General features: G+C 36.4%; 1 protein-coding gene across 3 annotated transcripts; it reads right to left on the bottom strand.

The window, feature by feature from the left end:
* Positions 1-658: 658 nt before the first annotated feature.
* Positions 659-25,090, bottom strand: LOC125271107 (glutathione hydrolase 1 proenzyme-like). Of its 3 annotated transcripts, none has more exons than XM_048195079.1 (15): positions 24,842-25,090; positions 18,971-19,067; positions 15,377-15,466; positions 14,954-15,106; positions 14,693-14,823; positions 11,377-11,463; positions 11,009-11,198; positions 10,613-10,773; positions 10,360-10,509; positions 3,949-4,085; positions 3,596-3,783; positions 2,315-2,424; positions 2,077-2,192; positions 1,698-1,802; positions 659-1,611 (listed from the first exon to the last, which is right to left on the bottom strand). In XM_048195079.1, the coding sequence occupies exons 2-15, from the start codon at positions 19,003-19,005 to the stop codon at positions 1,468-1,470; spliced, it is 1,797 nt and encodes a 598-aa protein (XP_048051036.1). In that variant the 5' UTR covers positions 19,006-19,067; positions 24,842-25,090; the 3' UTR covers positions 659-1,467. The 3 variants fall into 3 exon arrangements, with proteins under 3 accessions (XP_048051036.1, XP_048051037.1, XP_048051038.1); XM_048195080.1 differs by lacking the exon at positions 24,842-25,090 and adding an exon at positions 19,257-19,309; XM_048195081.1 differs by lacking the exons at positions 18,971-19,067; positions 24,842-25,090 and having other exon boundaries at positions 14,954-15,039.
* Positions 25,091-26,553: the final 1,463 nt, after the last annotated feature.

A 26,553-nucleotide genomic window follows, 5' to 3' on the forward strand; every position in this document is an offset into this window, starting at 1 on the left:
ACACATTAGCACTTCATTTTAACATTTACTCTCCTTTAACAGTCAGAAGCAAAGCATGCTTGGAACTAGAAATCTGCTGTAACTCATTCTGTGAATGTGTGTATATGTGTGTGTTCATATAGAGAAACATTTCCACTTCAGAGCAAAATAATGAAAAAGTAGTTTTAAATCTTGTCATCACAAATTTTGACATCAATTAATAATCACAAGTGCAAGAAATAGGGTTGCAGTTGTGAGTTATAGTAACTAGGCCTGTCGTGATAATTAAATAAAGGTCTGATCATGGTTAATTGATCTAGATTTTTGCGCTCTTTTATCAACAAGTCATACCAATAAAGATGGGATTTCTACAACTAAAAAAAAAACCCTATACCTCTCAAGCAACACCATAGGCTAGGGAGAAAATATGTGACTTCAGCCTAGATTTGAATGTGGATAATGTGGTAGATGACCTGAAAGAGAAATTAAGTGCATTCTACAACTTGGGAGCCGAAGTTACAAACACCCGGTCATCCTTTTCGGTCACGGTTTTCAGAAGGGAACGAGCTGAGAGCTGAGAGTTTTGTTCTCATGCAATACACTGATGTGCTCTTGATATTTGTTATTAAAATAACCATAGAAACTGATAGTTACAATCACTTTTTTATTGGTTAAAATGAATGGAGAATATCTTGTGTTTTTCCATGGCTGCTCGAGCCCTCAGGATCGGTGCTTATGGTTTCATAAACAAGGCCCAGTGTTTAGGGTGCCATTTGGGAAAGGGCCTACTTGTGTGACTTGATTTTTGTTCTTGGGTGTTTAAAGTGAACATCTCCCTCTAGTGGCGCAGATCATCATCACAAGTATGATTTTGTGCCATTTTGTAATAAATAAAAACCAAAATAAAACCATTTCAAAATAAATCTTCTGCTTGACATTAAGGCACACTAGTGTGATAAACAATGCAAATTTATTTTTGTCATATTTTTACAAAAAACCTTTTTTCACTCAAAAACTAAGGTGCTTACTCTCAGATAAATGAGGCCTACAATTAATCAGATGCAAAAAGAAATACAAAACCAGTCCTAAATGAAAGAAACCAAGCTGACAAAAAGATTGAATCCAATATTTGGTGACAATATAGCATAATGAGAGATTCATAAGCAATTTTTTGAAAGCCAGTGATTTTTGACTAGGAACAACACAAGTGTGATAAGGTAATAAGGTAATACCGCAAGATAATACAGCAATATATATATATATATATATATATATTAGCAGAATTTAAAATGCAAGTAATAGCAAGTTAAATAAAAAAAAAGTAATAAAATGTGCAAGCTGGATTACTTCTGAGAAAAAAAGTACAACATTTTTAGAAAATGTGTGATATATCATAATGCAGGATGGCTAAAACAAAATGTTATTCATGAATAGCTGTCACTGGACAATGGTTTAACTTTTAACTTTCTCTAAAAACAGGATCAGTGTTCAGTATCCAGCAGGATAGCCACCTTTCCTGCAGTCAGATTCAGCACAGAGTTTTTCCCCCTGTTGTACGACTGCCTGGATCACTGATTCTTCAGCATTGTGAAATATAGTATGATTCTTCTTCTTCAAGCCATCAGTTACTTTCTGCATTTATAAACACAAAAGAGAGAACATTAGAATAGTTATAACAATTCTGACATTGTCAGAGTGTAAAAGTGTAAGAATCCTACCACATCAAAGCAGTCTTCTACATTTGTCTCTTTTCGGATCTGAACTCTGGGCTCTTCAACAGCTTTCTTCAGGTCATAGTCAAAGAACAGATAATTCAGGATCACCTGAGAGGAGAGAGACAGGAGAGGGAAAAGGGGTATTTGGATAGAAGTCAAATACACTTTGAAAAAAAATCAGAAAACCTATTGTTTATTTATTAAAATATGACCGAGCCACTGGCCTGTTCAGAACAAACAAATGTTTTTCAAGTTAAGTATATTAATTCAAGAACATTCAAATGTCAGCATATTGATATTGCTTTCTATTATGTGCTGTAGGCATGTTATGTAAAGTTGGGCAATGCTTTAATTGTTCAATTCTCTTCAGTGTTTTTGTTACCTGAGCAATGGATGTGGTGATGTTTGTCCCACCTTCACCTCCAACCACCATTTTGACTTTTCCATTATCTTTGTCCAATATTATTGTGGGACACATTGATGAACGTGGCCTTTTACCTTGTCGGAAGAAATAGTATTTTACATGTGAACATTTAAAATTATATTGGTTTAATTTTGTTTACTTAATGTTATAAATTATTTACAATGCATTTATGTAACTCAAGTTTTTTTTTTTTTACCTGGTTTAATTAAGTTGTTTTCAACACATTCATTTTTCAGCTTACTGAAATCATTCATTTGGTCATTAAATATAATGCCTGTTGAGTTTGACCTCACCTTAGAGCCAAAACTGTGAGAACACACACACACACACACACACACACACACACACACACACACACACACACACACACACACACACACACACAAGATCCAGACAACAAGACAAACAAGAACAGGTAAGCAACAGAGCTTCATAAAAATAGACACCAAAAGTACATAATATTTTATTTTTTAAAATAAGATGAGGTGTTTTAATATCTTGTATGGAAGTGTGCTACTGCCGTCACATATAAAGGTGTATTTTCTTTCTCAATCTTACAGTTATTTACTTTGTAAAAAGGTATTCTGTTTATCAAAGGCTGTGTAATGCATGACTGTTTTTTCAGAACCACACAGAGAGGTACACTGACTAAGAGCTGCCTGATTGTAAAGATTATTTGTTTTGGATTTCATCCATTAATTTACAGGTTTATCCAGCGGTGTTAAGTGGTTTCAAAATAAGGTCAAGATGGCGTGATGATGATGCTGGCTCTTTGCAAAGAAGATATTAAATGCTAAGACATCACTTGAAGTGTGATTCTTTTAATCAGAACAAAACCTTCAGGAGCCGTTACAGGAGCCGTTACAAGAGCCTTTTCTAAAAAAAAAATAAAAAAAAATCTAAATACATTTCTAAATAAATTGGAGAATGTCTTTCTTTTGGGTAAATCTTGTTAGCAAAGTTTAATGTTAATATTTGTAAAGACTAGGTCCCACTAGCTAGTTTGAAACCACTTGATTTTGTAGGTGATGTCTACTGAATGGTCTTGTTGAACTCTTGCCCTTTTCTGTCAGAGGATGCTTGTTGAAATAAGAACAAGAGCACTGCATGAACATGAGAAATGTTAGTGCAGTAATCTCACCATGTAAACGTGAATGAAGTGGCTGTGAAGTTAATGTACAGTTAAAAAAGAAAAAGAAAATACTTTAAATAAACAGAGTTTTCAGTCTCTGCTTTCATATTTTATTAGTCGTTTCATTTTAGGTGCTCAAAGACAAGTCTTGTCTGTCTTCAGCGTAACAAGGAGCTCACTGGTCATTGAGATGCCATAAGAACCTGTCCCATTGGCTCTGATAACATCACACTACATCAAACTGTTGGAAGTTGACAGACAATGACAACAGCAATGACAACAATTATGCAACTATCCCCAGGATTAAGAAACACTGATCTGTTCGTCTCTTTATATTTCTCTTACTAGTCATTGATACTGCTGGTGACTGCCACTGCACTCCCATCTTCTGCAATGATGGACAGATGAGATGTGCCTTGGTCATCATCCATACAATTCTCACACTTTTCAGCGTAACTGTTTAGTTTGATGTCATCTTTAATCCTATTCCTGATGTCCTTTGCAAAGCTTTTTAAGGTCATATATTTGACAATCTGTAAAACAATCAAAAATATGGGACAGAGGACAGAGTGAATGGAACACATTCAGCAAAGGACTCTAGCTGGGGTTGCGCTATATGTCAGAACTGCCCACACAACTATAACTTTTGCAAATTCCTCAAAAAGTCCCAAAGAATCTGTAAGTAGAGTTGAACTCACCTTAGTGACATTTTCATTACGTGGGTCTCCCAGTTTACATTTTTCAACTTCAGCGAATCGAAATGCCTCTATCATGCGATGATAGGTCAAAATCTTCTTGTCTATTGTCGACACACTGCTGCTTGACAGGCCATAATCTGAGATTAAATGGTTAATTATTTGAAATGAACCTTAATTCATCTTGACTTAATTTGACATGACTAATTCAACTTGACTACACCTTCACACAATATATTAATATTCAACTCAAGAAAACATTGTTAAACTTCCACCAAGCTAACAGGGAATGTTCTCATTACTTTGACTAATGTTCTGTCAAGGTTCTCTCAAGGTTATGAACAAACATTCTTCCAGTAAAGTGTTTGTTCAATGTTATCTGGTCTTTAATGAAGTGTCACAGCACGGTCTGTCCAGCAGAGGGAAACAGAGAGCACAAGACCTTCCATAACTTCCTCCTGATTTCCTGTTCATTATAAGCCAAGCGGCAACCTCCCCCAGTTTCTCGTGAAGCCAATACGGAAGTAACTTAAACTGCGATTCATCGACTGGCCGCTAGGGACAGGCTCCAAAAGAGAGCAGAATCTCATTGACCATAATGTTAAAACAGCCAAGTTTACAGCAGAAAAAAAACATGTTTACTCTCTGGTTCAAATTGAGTTTTGGTCTGTACTGCTAATTTTGCCCTTCATGACAACTCTGAGGGGGGTGAATTTTTTTATAACTCATCCGTTTAAATTATATTAAGCCTTAAAGTTCTGCATAATTAAGGGCGTGGTCACTTGAGTGACAGGTATGCCGCTGCTGTCTGTGAGCCGTCATGTTACCCCAGCAGCTCATTTCAGCCGCTAAATTTGGCATCTCAGCCGTATTTGTGTTACGGTACACAGGAGGCAGACACAGATGTAAACAGGTAACTGTTGTTTATTTACACCAGTAGAGCAAGGAGCAGTGAACAGGTAAGCAGAGATGAGTCAATAGATGTTTAGATGATAATAATGGAGATAGAACTGTCCTTTTCCTTTCAGATATGGAGATGTATGAACACGCTGGAGCTTGGAGATCGCTGGAGATGGGTAGAGCACTCACACACAGAAGACGAGGCACACAGAGGGAAGGAGACACGCTGGAGACAGGTAAGTATGGAGCAAGGAGTCCTTGAGGTAAACATTAACGTGAGTAGATGCGAACAAGACCGGACATGGAGTGCTCTGTGTGTGTGCTCTTTATGGTGCTGCTGATGAGTGCGGTGATGAGGTGCAGGTGGCGGTGATCAGTACTCTGGGGATGGTGTGCGCTGTGATTGGTTGAGGTTGGAACCTGACGTGTCTGTGACAATTTGTGCCTTTTTTCTGGATTATTTTATACAATATATGGCTTGCTGCATACTCGAGACAGATGTCAGTCTGTGTACATGTGCTCGCATGCGGAACACACGTTGTTGGATCGTCGTGGTATTGGCTAAAAGTTTTGTTCCTGAGATTTACTACAATGACAATACCAGGATAACGTATACAACTCCGACAGCACTGCTTGGATATAACTAAAACTGCTGCACTATTTTGAAAAATTATACTTTGGGAACGTGCTCATTCGTTTGAGAGAACATTTGAGAGTTATACAAGTGCAACGGATTGGATTCATCTCGCGATCTCTATTTCATTAAAGGTATGAAGTCCCATTTGATTTTTTTTTTTGTGTTATTTGCACACCCCTGTAAGAATTGAAAATATCCAAAGATATTTTAAAATGAACAAAGACATTTGCTTTACTGTTTCACACCCCTCTCTCTTGCCAAGGGCCATTTGGGAGGCACAGAGGTGATAGTGATCAAGGCCTGTAGGCCAAGATGTGTGTACATCGGGGGTCTACAAATGGTCACACCTTTAGTACAGTGGGGGGAAGTTTTAATCTTCTGATTGGTCAGTTTGAATGTCTCACATTTGAGTTTCAGTCACATGGTCAAGGAAGGGATAAAAGAAGATTGTAACTGTTGCTCTGGTCTCTTTGAGACTCTGCTCTTCTTTCTTGGATTCTTGGGCACTCTCTGGCCCTCTCTCTCTCTCTCTCTCTCTCTCTCTCTCTTTCTCTCTCTCTCTCTTTCTCTCTCAGGTAACTTTTTCATACATGCTGTGTACGATTAATGGTATATGATTTTATCATCTCATACATCTATTTTGTGATTATTTTAAGTGTAACCATAATCAGATATTGTCATTAAACCCTTTCAATTACAATTGATGTGCTAACTAGTTTTGATTTAGTATTAACATTAATGTGCTCCCTATTGCAATACAATATTGTCACACTATAGCAACGCTCTCCCACATATTTTGCTATTATAACTGCGCTTATTTCCATCGTTGGTATAAGTTGCAGTGGGTGGTAATAGACAAGAAATGTACAATTTTCTAACATCTTACTGATAAAGTTTCTTTAGTCGCTCGGCAAACCTTACAGTCTGAACCGCTGTAGGAGTTCCACCCTTACACCCCACACAAATTAATTAGCCTACTGGTGTTTAGAGCATCTATAATGTTATCTTAAAAAACACCGTAGATTGACAGTAAACCTTTAGTACTTTCTAATGATATTGTTATCTTTATTAATATTTTAGATAGTATCTAAGATAGATATGCTAGGCGGGCGTGGTTTCAGCAACAAGTCGCATGGGCTCCAACTACGTCCCGCCTCTTTGCCCATTTTCAGTTATCCGGGAGTTAGTTATCAGTTATGCTAAGATGGCCGCGGCCTCATTTGCGCGTCAAAACTGATGTTCAGAACCCTATGGGTGACGTCACGGACACTACGTCCATATTTTTTTACAGTCTGTGTTATTAGCTCAGTGATATCACCTGTGCCTGGCTTGTTAGTGCGTGTGTTTGTGGGCATATATAAGACCTGCATTTATTTGTATCTTTGCTCAGTCTTGAAGTTCTTTTGTTCAGACAGATCTTTTGACCTATGTTTGGATTATGTTTGGATTACTTTGAGAGACTTTTTACTCACAACTTTGACCTGCCTATTTGGAAGCTTTACTTTATGTTTTTGGACCTTTTTGCCTTGTGGATCTGTACCTTCTTCAGCCCTGCTTCTGATGTTAATTTTTATGTTTACTCAAGAACGACACTAAGTAAAGACTGTTTGCTTTTTCTCCAATCCTGCCTTGTGTTGTTCTCTGCAATTTGGGTCTACACTGCTCTGTGGTGTAGTGGCTAGAGCATTGGGTTACCAGCAACACAATCTGGGTTCTAGCCCCGGTCGTGACATAAAGTACTTAAAATGTAAGCACAAAAACATTATTTATTAGTTATGGGCAGATCGAGGCTTCGTGAAACACTGAAGCAGTTGAAGCAAATGTGCCGTAATGTGTCGAGTCTTCGAAACAATCTGACACCTGTCTCCACGGTGACCCCTAGTGGTCAGAACAGTGTATATGCAACAAAACTCAGGCCAAACATGCATTAAAACTACCCTTTAACAAATGTATAGCAAAAGTTTTATTGAAAGTAAAATCAATCAAATACAATTAACTAATCATCTAATAAGATTAAATATAGAGTGTCTGTATAATATGTGTTCTTCTATCAATTTTAAAGGCTTGTTTCTCTGTTCCATGGCTCAAGCTAAACAGGCCAATAAGAGATTAATAACTACCATTATTCATTTTAGTTATTCTAATGTCTAATTAAAACATCTACAAATGTATACAACTGATCAGAGATCAGGTAAAGCCCATAGGCACTTGTTCAATAGTAGTTCTCAGTGAATCTATGATTCATGAGTTTGACTTTATCATCGCCCTCTACCGGTGAACCATTGAAATTTTGAACTGTTTTGAAATGTTTCGAAACAGTGATGACGTAATGAAGCCTTGTTTACTGAAATCACGTGACTTTGGCAGTTTGATACACGCTCCGAATCACTGATTCGAAACAAAAGGTTCATGATGCTTCGAAATCGGCCATCACTATTATTTATACATTGCTTGTAGAAGTTTTTTTTTAAATGTCCCCATAATGTTGGAAAAAACATTCTTAGAACAACATTCTTGGAAGATCCTTTAAACATTAGAATGAAAATTACCTTCAAATGAACAAGGCTGTGTTTGCTGTTTTAAAACAACTTCCTTGGAACGTAAGAAAGTTTTGTAGCCTGTCCCATAGTTATTTTTCCTAACTTTTCTCTTAAATGTTTGTAAAGGTTATGCAAGTGTTAGAATTAAACTATCAAAACAATGTTCATGAAATCACCATATATTGTCATTAGTATTTCATGAATTTTCTCATAATGCTGACAGAAAAGTCCTTTAAATATTAAGGAGCACCAACTTTCTGGCTTAAAAATGGCTTAAGTCAGAGCGACTGGATGTTGGGAAAGAGTACACAGTAGTTTGTGTGTTATTTGTGTGTACTCTGTTAACACTGCTCCTGCTCCTGGTGAATGCATACGTTGGTTAACATGTACGGCAAAAAAAAAAAAAAAAAATGTGCTGCTCGCGCCCCTGATGCTTGCAGTGTGAAACCGGCATAATACATTTTCGTTTGAAAATGCATATTTTTCTCTCAGTTTTGGCCTTCCGTCCACACAGAGAAAGAGTTTTGGTAACGCTTTTTCAATAAGGTTTATTAGTTAACATTAGTTAACTACATTAGTTATCATGAACTAATAATGAACTGCACTTATACAGCATTTATTAATCTTTGTTAATGTTAATTTCAACATTTACTACATTATTTAAATCTTGTTAACATTAGTTAATGCACTGTGATACATGAACAAACAATGAACAACTGTATTTTCATTAATTAACATTAATGAAGATTAGTAAATACAGTAAAAAATGTATTGCTCATGGTTATTTCCTGTTAGTTAAAATCTAATTAATAAAGAAAATCTAATATCTGATGAACCTTATTGTAAAGTGTTACCAGTGTTTTTTTCAAGGAAAACTGAGCTTTTTGAAAATGCTCTCCAAAGCGTATACATTTAAAAACTGCATTTTAGCATTGTAGTGTAGAAGGTGAAAACAAAGTTATTTGAATTTCGACATGTTTTAACATGTGACGCATATTGTACCCACAGATAGAGTGTTAAATGAACACTGAACACTTGCATTGTTAAAGTTAATTATGTGATTAAGATAATTAAGTGATGATTGACCATTATTGAAAATACCTGATGTTAACAAGCAGAATCAGCATAATGGAGATCAATGTTTGCTTTAGTTGGGCTCTTGACAGTTCATTTTGTAAGATCAGATTTTGTTTGGGCTGTTGTAACTGAATTGTAACAGTCAGACAAGCAAAGTGAAAAGATGATCAGGTGGTGTTGGTTATGTTTTCACATAATCATTATTTGATCTGAATCACTGAACTCATTAAGAGCCCAACCTCTGAGTTAGATTTACATTATTAATTACATTATTATCTGAATTGTCTTAGTAATTTATTTCCTTTATTGTCACTATTTTTTTTTTTTTCTGTTTTTATGTGACGTTTTAGCTTGTTTTCTAATGTTCAGAGTTGATCTGTTGATCAGAATATGTTGCTTGTCACCGTCGTTGAGATTCACAGGCTGATTCTTGATGTCTGTGTGTGCCTAAAAGAAAGATTTTTTTGTTTTATTCAGAACAACTTTTGAGAAATCCTTCAGATTATATTGATAAAGCTGATCTTGTGCTGTAGAATCACAGTGCTGCTGTAATCAATAATGTAAATCTAACTCAGAGATTGGGCTCTAAATGAGTTCAGTGATTCAGGTCAAATAATGATCATGTGAAAACATAACCAACACCACCTGATCATCTTTTCTCTTTGTTTGTCTGGATGTTATAACTCAGTTACAGCAGCCCAAACAAAATCTAATATTATATAGTCAAGGGTCAAGAGCCCAACTAAAGCAAACACTGATCTCCATGATGGTGACTTAAACGTTTTGATTTTCTCCTTTGGTGATTCTGCTTGTTATCATCAGTATCTTCAATAATGGTCAATCATCACTGTTAATCACTTAATTAACTCATTAACTTTAACACTGCTTCAGTGTCCAGTGCTGGGTGTAGGGAAGACAATGCCCCCATATTCTCCTTGTAACTCAAATAAAACCTTTGGAAAAATTATGTATTATTTTTTTTCTAGTGAAATATGGCTTTGCTCAGTTATGCTCAGCTCTAAAACATTTGATCGGCATATTGCGCTCTTTGTTGTTTTCCAAATACCCTGTATAAGTGTAATCATAAGTTTAAATGAACCTTGCATAATCTGCAAAATATTAATAATTAAAAAATTTAAATAAATATATGACCCCCTCCCTATACATGTGAGTTACATGTATAGGGAGGGGGTGGAGGCACAACAGTAAAATTTTGCTTAGGTCATCCATTTGGCCAGCAGCAGTCCTGTAGACACTTACCTTCAAGTATGTTGAGTATCAGAGCGAGCACAGGTCCACCAAATGGAGCATCAGGAGCATGAAATATGTATTTCCCCACAGTAAAGTTTAATGCATACTCATTCAGCACTGGTTGATAATTCTGCAGGTCATCGAGTGTTATAATCCCTCCTGTGTTACAAGACACAAACCTCTCAGAAAGAATTTCATACTTTAATTAAATTAAGTCAGCAAACCCTTATATGAATAGGGTCAAATGTAAGAATTAAATAACCTGTAGCATTGATATCATCCACTATAATCTGAGTCAATGACCCATTGTAAAAGATTTCTGATCCATTTTCTGATATATTCCTATAGGTCTCAGCTAGTTTGGGAAATGTTATATTATCATTTTCCTTCAAGATTGTATTGTTTGAGTCGCAAAACACTTCACTAGAGAAAAGAGAGAGAAGAGAAGATGTGAGATGATGTTATGTAAATGAAAAGGCTGATGCTTTTGAAACTCAGGAGTAAATAGTACATATAGTGTTATAATGGTGTCAGAACTGACTTGTAAGATATGTGTTATGTTCATCTTTGGCCAAGACAGCTGGCACTGAGAAAGTGTGTGTTTTTGTATGTGTGTGTTTTTTTAAATCTTAGTTTTTCACTAATGATTAAATCTTACCACAACAATGTATTATTCAGAATTGTGCTCTCAAATTCTTTAATGGCTCTGGCCAAGGCCTTGCCAATCAGAAAACCCTTCCCTGCCAGGTTTATACTGGGCTGAAACAGATCCTTCCATGGCAGTCTCCCGTGTCTTTTGTGTGCCATCTCATAACCACGCAGTTCTCCTGGTACAGCTATCAACAACCCTGACATTCATACAAAACACAGAGGAGTGGTCAAGTCATTCAAGAGCCAGACTGGCAAGAAATCATCAGAGGCATCACTTTGCTGTATTAACAATAACACGTGCCTTCTGAATCTTTTCAGTGTTGTAAAATCATCATGGTCACTAGATTTTAAAAGACATTCTTTAGTGGTTGTTACCTGGATTATTTTTAGTGTCTTTGTCTAACATGTCCTCTGAAGCACTCATTGGAGCAGTTTCTCTGGCATTAATGGTCTCCACCTTTCCTAAGGGTGAAAACATGAACTTTTAATTTTCATTTAACAGTGAAGTGTTAGCCCTTATGTTAAAAGAAAATACATTTCCCTATATATGAATGATCAATATATTAAATGATTTAACAGTATATTTGAAAATATATATAATAATATATTGTGTTAATATATTACAATAAATTGAATAATACATAAGGAATTGCTGCTTTTCAAATATTGAAAAATATAAGACAACATATGTACTAATATATATTTGGACCACGAAACCAATCATAAGGGTCATTATTTTGAAATAGGACAATATTTGTAGTTGTAGATAGTTTATAAAATAACAATCAAAGTCTTAATGGTGTTCAGCCAATCATCAGCCTAACTTTAACACTGCTTCAGTGGGTGGAATCAAAATATGACAGGACTTTTACTTTCTGACCCCTGGACTTTACACCTCTGCACATTTATGGGAACATGTAAACATTTACACAATAAATAATACAACTTTATGAATATTACATGTAATTCTATTTATTGTCTTCATTTCGAAATATTTTATGATGTTTTATTAACAAAATTCGGGAGGAGCAACGTTCACATGGGGTTGGGATTGTGTCAGCCCAAACAAACGGTCGAAACATCTGCGATCTCCTTCCGTGTATTTTCCTAGTCCTGCCCATTCTATCATTCCTGCCATAGAGAAATGGACAACAAAGGAAGTCGAGAACCAAGCTGGAGTCTCGGGCAATACCATCTTTTCCCGTGAAGGAACGGGCCTTCCTCCCGCAGCAGGCCTTCAGCAAGCCAGAGCTGTGCCACAGCGCAGATTCAGTCCCAGCCAACTCACACTTTCCACCCCATCGGCTCAACCCCGCAAAAGCACAGTTAAAATCCTTTTCATTTTCTGTCCCTGAATTAATTTCCACAGTTATGCCATCTGTATCAATGTTGATCGGGAGAATTCACGTTTTAAACTGTTTCTGTAAAAGTTTGCCGTTCTAAATTAATGTGTCACTTGTGGTTTAAACATGCAAACAGCTGTTATATGCTCGTATATGAAGTTCAGATTGCAGAATCATTAAAAACTCTGAACTTATTGTCATCGCTGTCCTGCAATTTATCAACAGCTTCACAATTGGTAAAGAGACGCAGAGACTGGTAGGACAAATTCTTTTCAAAATCGTTCTTTTGATGCATTTAAATACATCTTACCGTTCCCTTTTCATCTGTATCTGTTTTATAACGAGCAGAAATCTGTAAGTAACTTAACAAACCATAGACAGATAACCAATGAATAAACTATTACATTGACGGTTCCTACGCAGTTTGGAAAAGTATGGAATTTCCAGGTCTTGATAGAATGAAACCAACATAAATTAATATAAGTAAACAATATCATACAAGCAGCGTATTCATGGTAAAAATTTTAGTGATTGTTGAACACAATTGAATAAATTCATGGTGCACATTTTTATTACGCAAAGCTCTGTCTTTTACAAATGAGTCTCTTTTGATCTTTACAAAATGAAGGTGCTTGTGACTCAAACCAGCAACAGTTAAAAGAATTCTGGGCTTTAACTTGAATACAGTTAATTTCCAGGCCTCACGGTATAAGGAATCAATAGGATATTTATGTTCGCTTCCACCTTCCTAAACAGTCCAAACTGTTCTAAACAGGAATTACTATCTTTGCTCAGCTACTTAAACTTCATGATGCGAGTAATCCCACAAGGCCACTCTTCCATCTCACATCTCCTCGCTCTTATATCTTCAATTCATGCACTAGAAACAAGCGTAAGGCCACAGCAGCAGCAAGCCTGGGTCATGCCCCAGATTCCCCACTTTCCTCCTCCCTCTGCTTAGCCGCACACCGCGGCTTTCAGCGGCACCGCACCCCATCCAACAATGCCTGCCCCTCTTGGTGAATGCCTTCCCTCCTAACGTGAGGATGCCTCTACTAGCGGAGCAAGCTCAGCCATCTCAGCCATTTCATCCCGCCATGTCTCACCCTAGCTCTCTTTTGTCTTTGGTCTACAGTTCAGCTATGGACCTGAGGCTGCCTCCGCTATCGCCGCAGGCCTAGACGTCCTATTTTCCCCAGCTTCCCTCTTTTTCTAACCACCCTGTTCCTTCCCAGGCTCCAGCGGCCAACCTGAGCAAGAGGCTCTGCCTCTGCTAACAGTGTAGGCCCAGACGCCTCAATTTCCCTTTCTCAGTTTCCCTCTTTTCTAACCTCCTCATCCCTCGGTCCTGGCCTTTCTTCTTCCTTGCTCTGTCCCACAAGCAAAATGGCGTTCACCTTGTCTACTACAACACTGATGCCCATCCCACCAAATGTTACAGCCTTTGAACCAAACCCCGTTGCCAACAACATCAGATCCTCTTAGAAATTCAAGCTGTTGGCACCAGAGGTGGACCCATTCCCAACCCCGGTACCTTATTATTCATAGCTGATATTTCCATAAACCACCCACTTAAAACTCTCCTTGAAACGTCTCTCAACTACATTCTTCAAGCTGCCTCCCCTAGAACCCTACAATCCATTCCGCATAGGAGCAGCAACTACAGCCACCCAAAAAGGCCTCTCTCAGCATCAGATTCAAATCAGAAGCTTTAAGAACTACATCCGATCTAATCGCTTCCATATTAAAGAAGCCCAATGAACACAGTGATGTTGCCACTGCTCTCTGGCTATTCTCTCCACTGCCGCAGCAGTGATGTCCTCATCCATATGATGAGAACTCTCCCGGCCCTTCAAACTAATCCTCCAAACAGCAAAATCAGCACACACAGTGCAATTTCATTAATGTTTCCGGCTGCTGTCCTGCACTGGTTTGCAATTTTTGGAGGAGTACTCTGGGTTCGGGCCAAAATACCGAGCTCGGAGCCCTCTCCTCAGACAGCATGCCAAATAAGCATACTACTACGCATACTATTTACTATCAGATTAATTGTAAGTGTGAACTCGTGAAATATGTATCAATATATAGCCATACATGGTCAATGCATACATTGCAGTATATTGAAAAATATAAGCATTAGATTCCCATATATGGAAATGTATTATGATATATATCACATTATATTGTGCAGTATATTCCCATATATTATTGTTTCTTAAGGGATAAGAGGTTTGTTTTTTTCTCTCTCTCTTTTTTTCCCAACTAACAAAAGCACTGTAGTCATTGTGGGAAATTTTTGTGGGAGTCTGGTTAAGTCTATCAAAGCCTCAAAGCTCACTGTACTGTACCTGTTGATGCGTTGTATATGGTGAAAACCACACCTCCTCCGATTCCCATGCTTTGAGGATTAACCACACTCAAACACAGCAGAGCAGCAATAGCAGCATCAACTACTGAACCGCCACGCTTCAACATCTCCCTGCAAGACAAAAAGAGCTTGAGAACAATGACTCCATCTTAGTACTGAATCCACTGACTCTAGGGTTGCAGAAGTATCACTGCTCATGCAACAAACCCAGAAACATAAATGTGGCTCTTTGACATCATACCTCCCAATCTCAGAGCAATTCCCAGCATCCGCTGCCACTGCTGCCTTAGTATAATACTCATCACAGGGTTTTACTGTGTTGTCTGTCTGCTTGGGTATCCGTATCCATAAAAAATATATAATCACCAAAACAAAAAAAACTGTGAACAGATATCTGAAGTAGAGAAACAGAGTATTGAGATATGTATTCTTTGCACAAAAATCCCAAATAACTCAATATTCAAATACTCTGTGGTATATTTTGTAGACTAAAATGTGCTTATCTCTGACCAAATCATGTCATGTCAGTTTAGTGATCCTGTCCTCATTGAATATGCAATATGCTATATTCTGAAGCTGAAGCTTGATTATTGTTTTACATTTTAATATATTATACAGACATGTGCGTGTGAACGTGTATGTGTGTGTGTACATTCTTAAACACCTTTTTGGCTTGCTTCTGTATAGTTCAGCAAAGATATTAGAGATGAGATAACACCATAGTAAAGAGCACTCCTCCAAAAATATGAAGAACCTGTTTAAAAAAAAAAAAAAATATATATATATATATATATAGAGAGAGAGAGAGAGAGAGTATGACATTATGACATTAATATGTGCAGGTGCCATGTTGCGCTCAGAGCAGATACAGTGTTTTGTTCAGTGGCAGGACTAATGCAGTGTTCGGAAGCAGTTAGGAGCAGGGATAGCAACCAAAGTGAAACCTCTCATCATTAGTGGAATACAAAAGATGATGTTCAACAGAATATTTGTCACTGACAAGTGAGTCACCAACATTCGGAGCATTTTTTGACATGACGCGACACAACTATTTAAGGCTGTTCACAGTGGATGATAATGTTGTATTGAAGTGTTCATTGTAGCATGTTGCAATGCAATGCACTGTTAACTTTGATGTGTTCATGACCTGTTTAATCTTTATCTTACATAAATCTTTAATTTATGGGACATTTATGCCGCACAGTATGGAAGCCCGTTTACACCACTAAAAAAAAAAAAAAAGGCACTAAAAAAAAAAAAATGCCACAAAAAAAAAAAAAAAAAAATATTAATTGCGAATTTTTATCTCAGAATTGCGAGTTATAAAGTCAGAATTCTGAGATATAAAGTCGCAATTGTACGGAAGCCCATTTCCGCCACATAAGAAAAAAATAAAAAGTCGAAATTATGACTTTAAAAGTCATAATTATGAGATAAAAAGGTCAAAATTATGACATACCAAGTCGAAATTTTGACATACTATGTCGAAATTATGAGATTAAAAAGTCGAAATTATGACTTTAAAAGTAGAAATTATGACATAACTAAATCGAAATTATGATTTGCTGACTTCCAAGCTCATTGATCTGAATGCTTCCATAGAATTGTGAACACAGCTAAGGAGCATTTTAATCGCACAGCAAAAACTGCAGTGTTAAATTAACTCTCCTGGGAGTATATGTGAGACCATACTCAAGAGTGTTAAAGTGTTAAAATAAGAGTGTTAAATGAACACTGAAGCAGTGTTAAAGTTAATAAGATAATTAAGTGATTAACAGTGATGATTGACCATTATTGAAGATACTGATGATAACAAGCAGAATCACCAAAGGAGAAAATCACAATTTTAAGCCACCATCATTGAGATCAGTGTTTGCTTTAGTTAGGCTCTTGACCCTTAACTTTTTTAAATAAAATTTTGTTTGGGCTGTTTTAACTGAGTTATGACATCCAGACAAACAAATGGAAAGATAATCAGGTGGTGTTGGTTATGTTTTCACATAATCATTATTTGATCTGAATCACTGAACTCATTTAGAGCCCAATCTCTGAGTTAGATTTACATTATTGATTACAGCAGCACTGTGATTCTACAGCAGAAGATCAGCTTTATCAATATAATCTGAAGGATTTCACAAACAGTTGTTCTGATTTAAAAAAAAAAAAAAAAAAAAGTTATTTTAGGCACACACAGACATCAAGAATCAGCATATGAATCTCAACGACGGTGACAAGCAACATATTCTGATCAACAGATCAACTCTGAACATTAGAAAACAAGCTACTAAAAAGTCACATAAAAACAGAAAAATTTAAATAGTGAGAATAAAGGAAATTACTAAAACAATTCAGCTTATAATTTATTCATGGTGGCTCCCAGAATGCACTGCAACATGCTTTATTACTCTCACCACTGTTGAGATTCACAGGACGATTCTTGACGTCTATGTGTGCCTAAAAGAACTTTTTTTTTTTTTTTTTTTTTTAAATAATATACTTTTAAAGTCATAATTTTGACTTTTTAATCTCATAATTTTGACATAGTATGTCAAAATTTTGACTTTTTATCTCATAATTATGACTTTTAAAGTCATAATTTCGACTTTTTATTTTTTTCTTATGTGGCGGAAACGGGCTTCCGTACAATTGCGAGTTAAAAAGTTGCAATTAATCTTTTTTTTTTTTGTGGCTTTTTTTTTTTTTTTTTTAGTGGAGGGTTTTTTTTTTTTTTTAGTGGTGGAAACGGGCTTCCATAGGCTTCCATAGTACAGGGACCAGTCTATCATTTTTTTTTTCTTCCAAATCAAACCGGTTTAAAAACATTGAGTGATCTGTGTGTGTGTGTGTGTGTGTCTCAGTGAAAGAAGTATCAGTTCCATCAGTTAATGATGTCTTAAAGGTATTAGAGTCAGACTTCAATAAGAAGGGTTATGAGGACAAGTATGTATCCCAGGAAGATGTACGTTTTCTATGCCTTAGTGATGACATCAAACATGAAGATGGACATTTGCAACTACCCCTTTCTTCTAAGAGCAGCAGTTGTCCTCCACTACCTAATAACAAGAAGCTTGCTATGGTATGTTTTCAGCACTTAAAAGGGAAGCTGATGTCCAATCAACTGCATCTTTTAAGTTATTTTATTGACATTCTCCTCACCAATCCAGACTTGATCAATTCTTTGGGAGTACTTTGCCAGTTCATGAAGGAAGTTATGACATGCAATATTGAAAAGATGTTCCATCAATTCCATGTTCCTCCTGAAGAAAGAAAGTACTTGAGATTCTTATGGTGGGAGGAATGGAAAAATAGTGTTCAGGAGCTGAGGGCTGTTCCCAGTTTGCTGCCTTTCAGTAGCATCAGAAGAGAACTTTACCACTTCTCATGTGCCAGCAATCTAGGGTATAGTACATGGGTTCAAGCAAAACAAAATGAATTACACTGTAGTCTCGTAATGGCCAAAGCTTAAGTTGCACCCACAAAGGTCAAAGGTATTCTTGCATTTATGTATGTTAACAATGAAGCAAGAAGAATTTTGTTTTTCACTAACCATGTTCAGTTAATCAAGGCAGTGATGGCTTAGTCTGAGTTAAAGCAGGAGAACGAAAACTAAGGACTAAGTTAGGGCATTACTCTCTTGCATTACAAAGTTAGGTTTAACACAAGGTGTAATTTAATTATTTTGTTTTGTTTTGTTTTTGTGATGTATTTTTGTGTTAGAAAAGGTCATTGAAGTTTAAAATCCTGTATGATTTGTTTGTGTTTATCATAACATGATTTGGTGGGAGTGTAATGGCCTTTCCCTTTAAATTGCTTTGCTTGGCGCCACCACTAGAGGGAGCACTAAACTTAGAAGATATAAGTGAACGGAAACTGAGTAAGAGTAGTGCACGTTTGTTCTCGAGTTCGGGAAAATGGTTCAAACTTTAGTATCCCTTTGGCAAGCAGAGCAAGTTTTACTGTAGCGGCCCTCCGGCGTCGAAGAAGAGAGGCAGGATTTATTTAAGCACAATTAATAATAATAATTGCAGCACCACAACAAATACTTCATGATAACATGGAGGATGGTGGCCCTTGGCTATGAACAGTATTGTTAAAATATTTTGGCCCTTGATAAAAACTAATTGAGGAACACTGCTTTTGAATAACTTGAAATCTCATTAATAAACAATAATTTGGTGCTAAATAGACAAATTTACACATGTATGGATACATTAATGGACAGACAGATAAACAGACTGAAACAAAGACAGATAGATACCTCTCAGCAATGTCCCTGAGCCATGATATCTCCATGATGTCCTGAAATGGAAATTCTTTTCATGTACACAGACAAGAGAGGACTGGGCTGATATAATCTGTCAAAAACAAAATGTAACAGTGGATTAAAATGAATTCTGGAATACCCACCTTTTTTTTCTTTTTGCCATAACAAATGTGCTTCATAAAACACATTTACAGCAGCCAGAGAAAAAGTAACACAAATCATCAAGGGTAAAGAGTCCAGCTTAAAGCAAACACTGATCGCTGATGGTACTATAACTCACATGAATCTATTATTTTCAATAAGACATCAACATCTAAACTTCTGTTAATTCTCAATAAGAGCTTCTGTAGACGTGTGACAGAAATAAAGTCAGTCTGGTTAGTAATAAGTGAAGCTGGTAATGCTGTTTGTGGAGTTGTTTAATTATCCTCTGCTGAGATCTTGAAATAGTATAGTCATGTTTCTTGTTTGCCATGTGTTGCCAAGAGTAGACACGTGCAGGTGGGGAGGAGCTGACGTGAAGTTGGACACTTTCTGCTTCCCTTAGTGACGCTCGCGCTGCGTTTGCATACTTTATCACAGCTGAAGTGAAATAAATGTAATATTTGACTAATACACTGATGTTTCAGAGGCATTTTCATTCTACAGCGTCTGTTTTTACAAGAATAAACCTCATCATAAAGTTCATCATAATGGTTCATCTTACTAGTATCCTTTCTATACTAAGTGATCTTTTATTCAAAGTTTTGTAATAATCCATGTAAAGCAGAAAATATATAAGAGGGCCAACACAGACTTCTGCTTATGTGTTGTGATCCTCCATATAGGCTTTGTATTTTTTTTTTGTATGGTTGTGACAACCTCCCCAAACCACTTGGTACTATCTGATCTGAACTGATTCTTACAACATAGGAATTTTTAGAATATTTTTGTGTACAAAATTCTACTAACTATAGTTGAATTTGCAACTACATGTGGATGAGGAACATTTTACATTAAAACAGTAATTTAAAATGAACAGACACCAGACCTTCAGTTACAGAATATAAACTGGTCATCTGGATTCAGTCATATTTACTGAATAGAATGTGTCTGTGTACATGTCACTGCATTAACTGAATCAATGTGTGCAAGGAATCAATTAAAACCCCAGTGTTAAATTAACTCTCATCTGAGTTTATTTGAGACCACACTCAAGAGGGTTAAAGTGTTAAAATAAGGCCTGGTTTCACAGACAGGGCTTAGCCTATAAACCAGGATTAGGCCTTACTTCAATAGGGCATTTAGCTTTTATAAAAGTACACTAGAAGAAAAAAAAACATTACTGGTGTACATCTTGTGACAAAACAATGGCACTTACATATTTTAAGATATGTCAGTATAAGTTGCGTTCAGTTAAAACAGCTCAAACGTGCATTTTAGTCTAGGACTAGCTTGAGCCTTGATTGTGAAACCGGGGGTAAGAGTGTTAAATTATCACTGAAACAGTGTTAAAGTTAGGGTGGCCATTTTCATAACACCAAAAAGGAGGACACTTTGGGGCATTTAGTGAGGCAAGAATAATTTACAATGTACTCGTAATACAATTTTGTCCATAATATCGATGGTATCATGATACAGTGATTCTGAAAAAGCCTACTCTATTCATTGCCGGACAATTTGATGTACACCTATGTATAACAGAAGAGGCAAAAAAGTGTTTGTTCACAGTATTTGTATTTATTCAAGACATTGTGATGTCTGTTTCAAAAAAGTCTTGCAAAGTGCAAGTGCCAGAAAACATAACATTTCTGGACTTCTGGAAATAACAGAAATACATAAACAAAACGTGATGATATGACGTAGCCAGCAGGCTTGTTTACGCTTTTAACCCCTGATATATCAGATATATCTTTTTTAGGCTGATTCAGCGCAACTCCAAAAGGAGGACAAATGAGTGTCCGGCTTGAGGCTGCGCCGGATGAAAAATCCGGACGTATGGCCACCCTAGTTAAAGTTAAAGGCAGGGTAGGCAAAAAATTTTGTTCCAAATTTGTTTAAACTTTCTATATATATCAATGCATAATTAAAATGTAAGTACTCTGATAAAAAGAGTATAAAAATCGAGTGACTCTAGACCGTTTAATCTGTATTAAACACAGCTCATTATTTCCATCCGGGACGAAACATAGGATTGGCTTAGGCGACTGTCACTCTCTCGCAACCATGGCAACCACCCTTTTGCCACACATGACCTGCCCACTTGCGCGCGCACGTTTGATTTGGGGAATTCAAGAGGCATGGATCCTAGGAATACCAAAACAATGGCAGAGAAACAGCAAGCAAAATTCACAGTACCGGCCTATGCAGTTAGTGAAGGCAAACCAGGCAAAAAAGGAAGACAGTAACAGTACAAGAAAAGGCAATGAACAAAAAGTCTTTGGATAAACAAAGAAATAAAACGCGAGTTAATATCGGCGTGGCTCTCCAGCGATGGCGAGAACTGAGGGAACTCAAGGGGCTGAAAAGTGACTCCTTGATGGCTTTATTTCTGCTGGACAGGTAAATCTTTCTTTTTGTATTTTGATCATACATATTTTTTTGTTTATTTTTTCATGAAGCATGTGTCATTAGCACACGTAGCTGCGTAATATAGCTAACATAACATTACTTAGCGAGCCGTAGTAGAGACGATAAATAATCTATAGGCCTAGCTCAAGATGATAGCTATAGTGTTGAATTGTGCATAATTTTGCTTTAGATAACTAAATACATGTTTAACAGATAGTAGGCCTAACGTTACTCCGCATCTAGGAACTTTTCTTAGAACTATATTTACCCTCTGTCTAACTCTTTTACCATGTTCACCTGTAAGTTTACCTGCACGTTTTTTTTCGCCTTTGTTTTGTTTTTATATTCTCTACCTATGTTTACTGATGTCTTTATCTTGTATCTGTGTGTGTCGTACACACTTTGTTGTATGTGTGTGTTATTATTTTGTGTCTGCAATGCAGTTGTGAGTTGATATTTGAGTGTATGTTACTCTGTTTATCTGTAGAACAACGTATATGTTATGAATCTTACACGAAATTCATCTTCATCACAGTGTAAATGATGGTAATGGAAAAACGTGTATCATGCAACCTGTTTTTAGCTTTGCCTTATAGATAACTAGCTCGTTAGCGAATCAAAAAATATATATTTTAAACTTTACCAATATCAATATGCTAGCTTGATAGTGAGTACTAAAATACATCTTGTTTGTTTATCTTCATAATTATAAAGTTATTTTTATTACATGTGATTCTGACATGATGTCACTACATGCACTGTGCTCCTTCCTCTCCGCTCGTCTCAGGTAAATAATGCGTCTTCCAGCTCAGTGGTCGGAGTCGCACGTTCATGCGTTTTGGGGGCGTGGCTTTGGAAGGAGCCCAGAAGGGAGGGGGTGGAGTGAATGGAAATAATGAGCTGTCTTTAAAACAGTCGTGAGAGGTCTACAGACACTCGATTTTTATACTTTCTTTTTCAGAGTACTTACATTTTAATTATGTATTGATATATAATTAAAGTTTAAACAAATTTTGAAAAAAAGTTTTTTATACATTTTTTACCTACTCTGCCTTTAATGAGATGTGTTAATGCATGTATTATTTTTATTTTTATTTAAATGCAAAGTTTAATATTGTAAATTAAAATAATAATTATATGAACATATTATGTGAATTATACATAATTATAATTCATATAATTGTAACATCTGCATCCGTCATCATTCCTCCAACCACCAGAGGGAGCCATCTCCCGAATACTGAAAACTGGCGGTTCTTCCCTCTTCACTTCCTGTTGCGCTCGTTGTCTTTTGACTTCTGGTTTGTATTTCCACAGCGATCTTACATATTTATTGCTCGTTTTAAAATCTTCCCGGTCTACTGACATATATTAAGACATCTGCTTTAAACATTACAATGCTCTCATTAACTCTACAACAAGTAAATCCACTTAACCAGCTAATTATTCTTCAGCAGTGATGCCATAGAAATGTACAGAGCTACCGCAAAACGGAAGTTCAAAGACAATTTTATAAAGATGGCGGCGCGCTTTTTTCTCTGGCGCGTAAGGTCTATAAGCCATGTTGTTTGTACATCATGTTGCGAAGTATTGCGAGTTTATCCTGTCTCTACCAAGCGTTTTCATTACCCTGTTTGTTTGCCATGTGTATGTCTCTCTGCCTGTTTATGACCTCGACTTTTTGATTACTGTTTTGGACTTGTTTGCTGTCTGGACTGCCGCCATTGTTATCGCAATTTTGTCTCTAAAATATTTTCACTATAAATTTAATTTGGAGTGAGAGATACAGGGGGAGTGACTTTATTGCATCATATGCAGGTCACTTTACTCACAGCTGATTGGTCGAGTTTTGATTTGCGATCTCGGCGGAGCAGGTTAGCTGAAACCCGCTAAAATCCAATCCACCTACATGAGCCCAAAAAAACCAGAGTTTGTTCAAACTAATCTTGAACTTACCTGAGTAGAAACAGGTTGTCAGGTGTGCCATGGAAAATTATCAAATTCCAAAAAATATGTAAACAAATAAATGCTACAAACAAGAATATATCATTGTTGTCGGGCCCAAACCTTGTATCTCTATATTTCGTCTTTTTTTTTTTGTTTGTTTGTAAAAGTAATGCTATTGGTCATCCTTTACATCTATATGTGGGTTTTATAAATATTTAGCCAATAAAAAGCATTTAAAAGAGGTTGAACTTGTGACTAAAACTTGTAAATTCATTGATTCCTCAAACTGTCAGACAAACCTCATAACTCCTCCCCCGTCTCTATTTAGAATGTGCTGCACACAGTTTGGAGATCTGCTTGTTTGCATGTAAGGTTAAATAAAAAAACTGATGTTTGCATAAGTACAGTGTTTTCTTTACACAAGAAACACTATGTTCATGAGGGCTAACGTTTTTTTGTATTTGAGAGAATATTCTTTGCTATTTGCCATCTAGTTGAAACAAGTTTTAAATATAATGTGCATAGCACTTCATATTTTGTATCATGACTTATCAAAACTGTGCCGTGGCAAAAAAGGGGTTGAGAAACACTGATGTAGTGTATATAAGTGCATTGCTGCTTTATTTATGTAGCTGCTGTAATTCTGCTGTTCCACAAGCGCCACCAACTGGCAAAGAGTAAATTTGAATATTCACCTATATTTAAGCCTATATTTTTACCCACCATACATTCAGTGTTGTAAATGTTATACAATCAACAATCTAAATTTTCTGCATAAATAATTGGCAGGAATCTAAAATATTTTTTATGGGATAGTATTGTAATGCTTTAGCCCAGGGGCCTTTGGTTATCTCAATGCACCTGTGTATGTATATATATACAGCTGCAGTAGGATTTTGTGATGAATTTTGTGAGTGTTTTATGTTTTTAATTGTTTTTAAATAATTACATTTTTTACAGTTTATTATCATCACGCCATCTTAAAATTATTTGCTCATATTAATATTTTAATGCAAGATTCACATCATTTACATATTGTTTTCCATATTTCCAAGTTATCTCTAAAGATTTGTCACACGCATGCAGTGTTTAGATTACGATAAGAGCATTTATCACCAGCTTAGAAACAAGTTGTTTCTCATTATGTAGGAAAATGCAGACTCCCAAGCAGCAAGCAACTATTTACACAACGTAAATAGTGGCAGATAGGTCGGCATCACATAATTTGACAAATAGGGATATTTAATTACATTAAAAATGTATTAACCATATACACAACTTAATGCAAACACATATTTAATGTAATTGTTTTAAATAACCTAAGCAACAGTTTTCTAGGTGTTGTAAAGCTTTTAAAAACATACTTACGTCAAAAACTCTCCTGCTTTTAAAGTGTCCTTCCTTGTCGATAAAGGTGTGCATATTTACTTTCATTTAACCTGTTCTTCCCGTTCCATCTACTTTCACTTTAGAAGTCCCAATACTTCATAGAAACAAAAATACATATTTATTTAATGCACACAAACATACACCTAGCAAAAGCCTCCAGAAGCTGCAGTACATTCAGAACAGAGCTGCTAGGATCCTGGTTAGGGTGCGCCACTATGATCATATCACTCCCTTACTTAAATCACTAAATTGGCTGCAAGATTGAGTATAAGGTTTCCCTCCTCACCCAGTGTATCCATAGTGATGCCCTCCCCCCTTAAAACCCACCTTTTTAGCAGAGCTTTTGCTTGATTTTTTACTTTATATTTTTTTTTAAATTGTAGTATTTTGGGGTTATGTTAGTGCGTTACAAATAAAATATATTATTATTATTACATATTATTACATTATTACTCCTGAGGCTTGTTTCAATAAAGAGGTTCAATCAACTCGGAGTTAAAACTCAGAGTTGACTTACCCTGAGATGGAAAACTTTTCAGGTTTAGAACAGCTGAATTGAGTTAGTTCAATCAACTCTGAGTAGGCTGACTCTGGCTGCATTCGAAACCACATACTCACTGAGTAGGTACTTAATTTCAATAAGCACTTAGCGACCGCTAAAAGAGTAGGTACAATATAGCCGGATCTCGTTAAGTATGAATACGATCCGGACATCATCCCCCATGTTGACGTTATCATGTGACCTACGATGTTATCACAAGCACAACAACTTAAAAGACATGAGTGTGGCAGATGGTCAGGTAGGGGAAGAATTTAGAAAATACCCAAAAGGGACGAAAGATCCTGAAATCAGTACTCGACTACGCCACCTGGAATACACCAGGAAATAACAGCCCTACACAAGGGCACACAGCTTCAACACCAAAGGCGGGGTGAACATGGAGGCATAAATAAAAATACACACAAAAAAAGTCACTATAATAAAATACCAAATGATTATAAAACATAGCACAGTCTCAGTAAATAATCACTAAACAATACCAAATAACACATTACTAAAGACACAAAAATAGGGAGATGATCAGCAGAAACCCTCAAATTTCCACCCCACACTCAATCAGCGATACGAAATGTTAGGCACAGCACACAAATCAAATTATAACCACGGCTGACCCCTCCCATTCAAAGATACAAACAGAAACAAAAAAATACAAATAATAGCTGAAATACAAACTAACATTCACGTACAAATAAATAAATAAAATACCACATTTGTAATTAAACAAAAACCAATTACATGTTCATAAATCAAAAACAGCAAATACATTTACTCAAAAAGCAAAAATTAACTAAATTTAGACAAAAGAAAAATTATAAGTTATACAAATAACAAAATTAATTAAAATGAGATCCAGGCAAAGCAGCAGTGCAGTCAAATCAATGGGTTCAGATCCCAACCCAAAATAAATTGCAGCAACCCTTGGACATAGTCACACCTGACGGGTATGGCACTAAAGTAGAATTAAGAAATCCAGGATAACAGAAAAGGCGCGGCTTGACCTAGTTTAATCAGCGCATCCTGGCTTAGTCTGTTGCATGTTTGCTGAGCCAGGATGAGTACTTGCAGCTACACTACATTGCCAAAAGTTTTGGAACACCTGTCTTTATGTGCACATGAACTTTAATGACAT

Source organism: Megalobrama amblycephala, linkage group LG7 (genome assembly GCF_018812025.1).
Source record: "Megalobrama amblycephala isolate DHTTF-2021 linkage group LG7, ASM1881202v1, whole genome shotgun sequence".
Classification (NCBI taxonomy): domain Eukaryota; kingdom Metazoa; phylum Chordata; class Actinopteri; order Cypriniformes; family Xenocyprididae; genus Megalobrama; species Megalobrama amblycephala.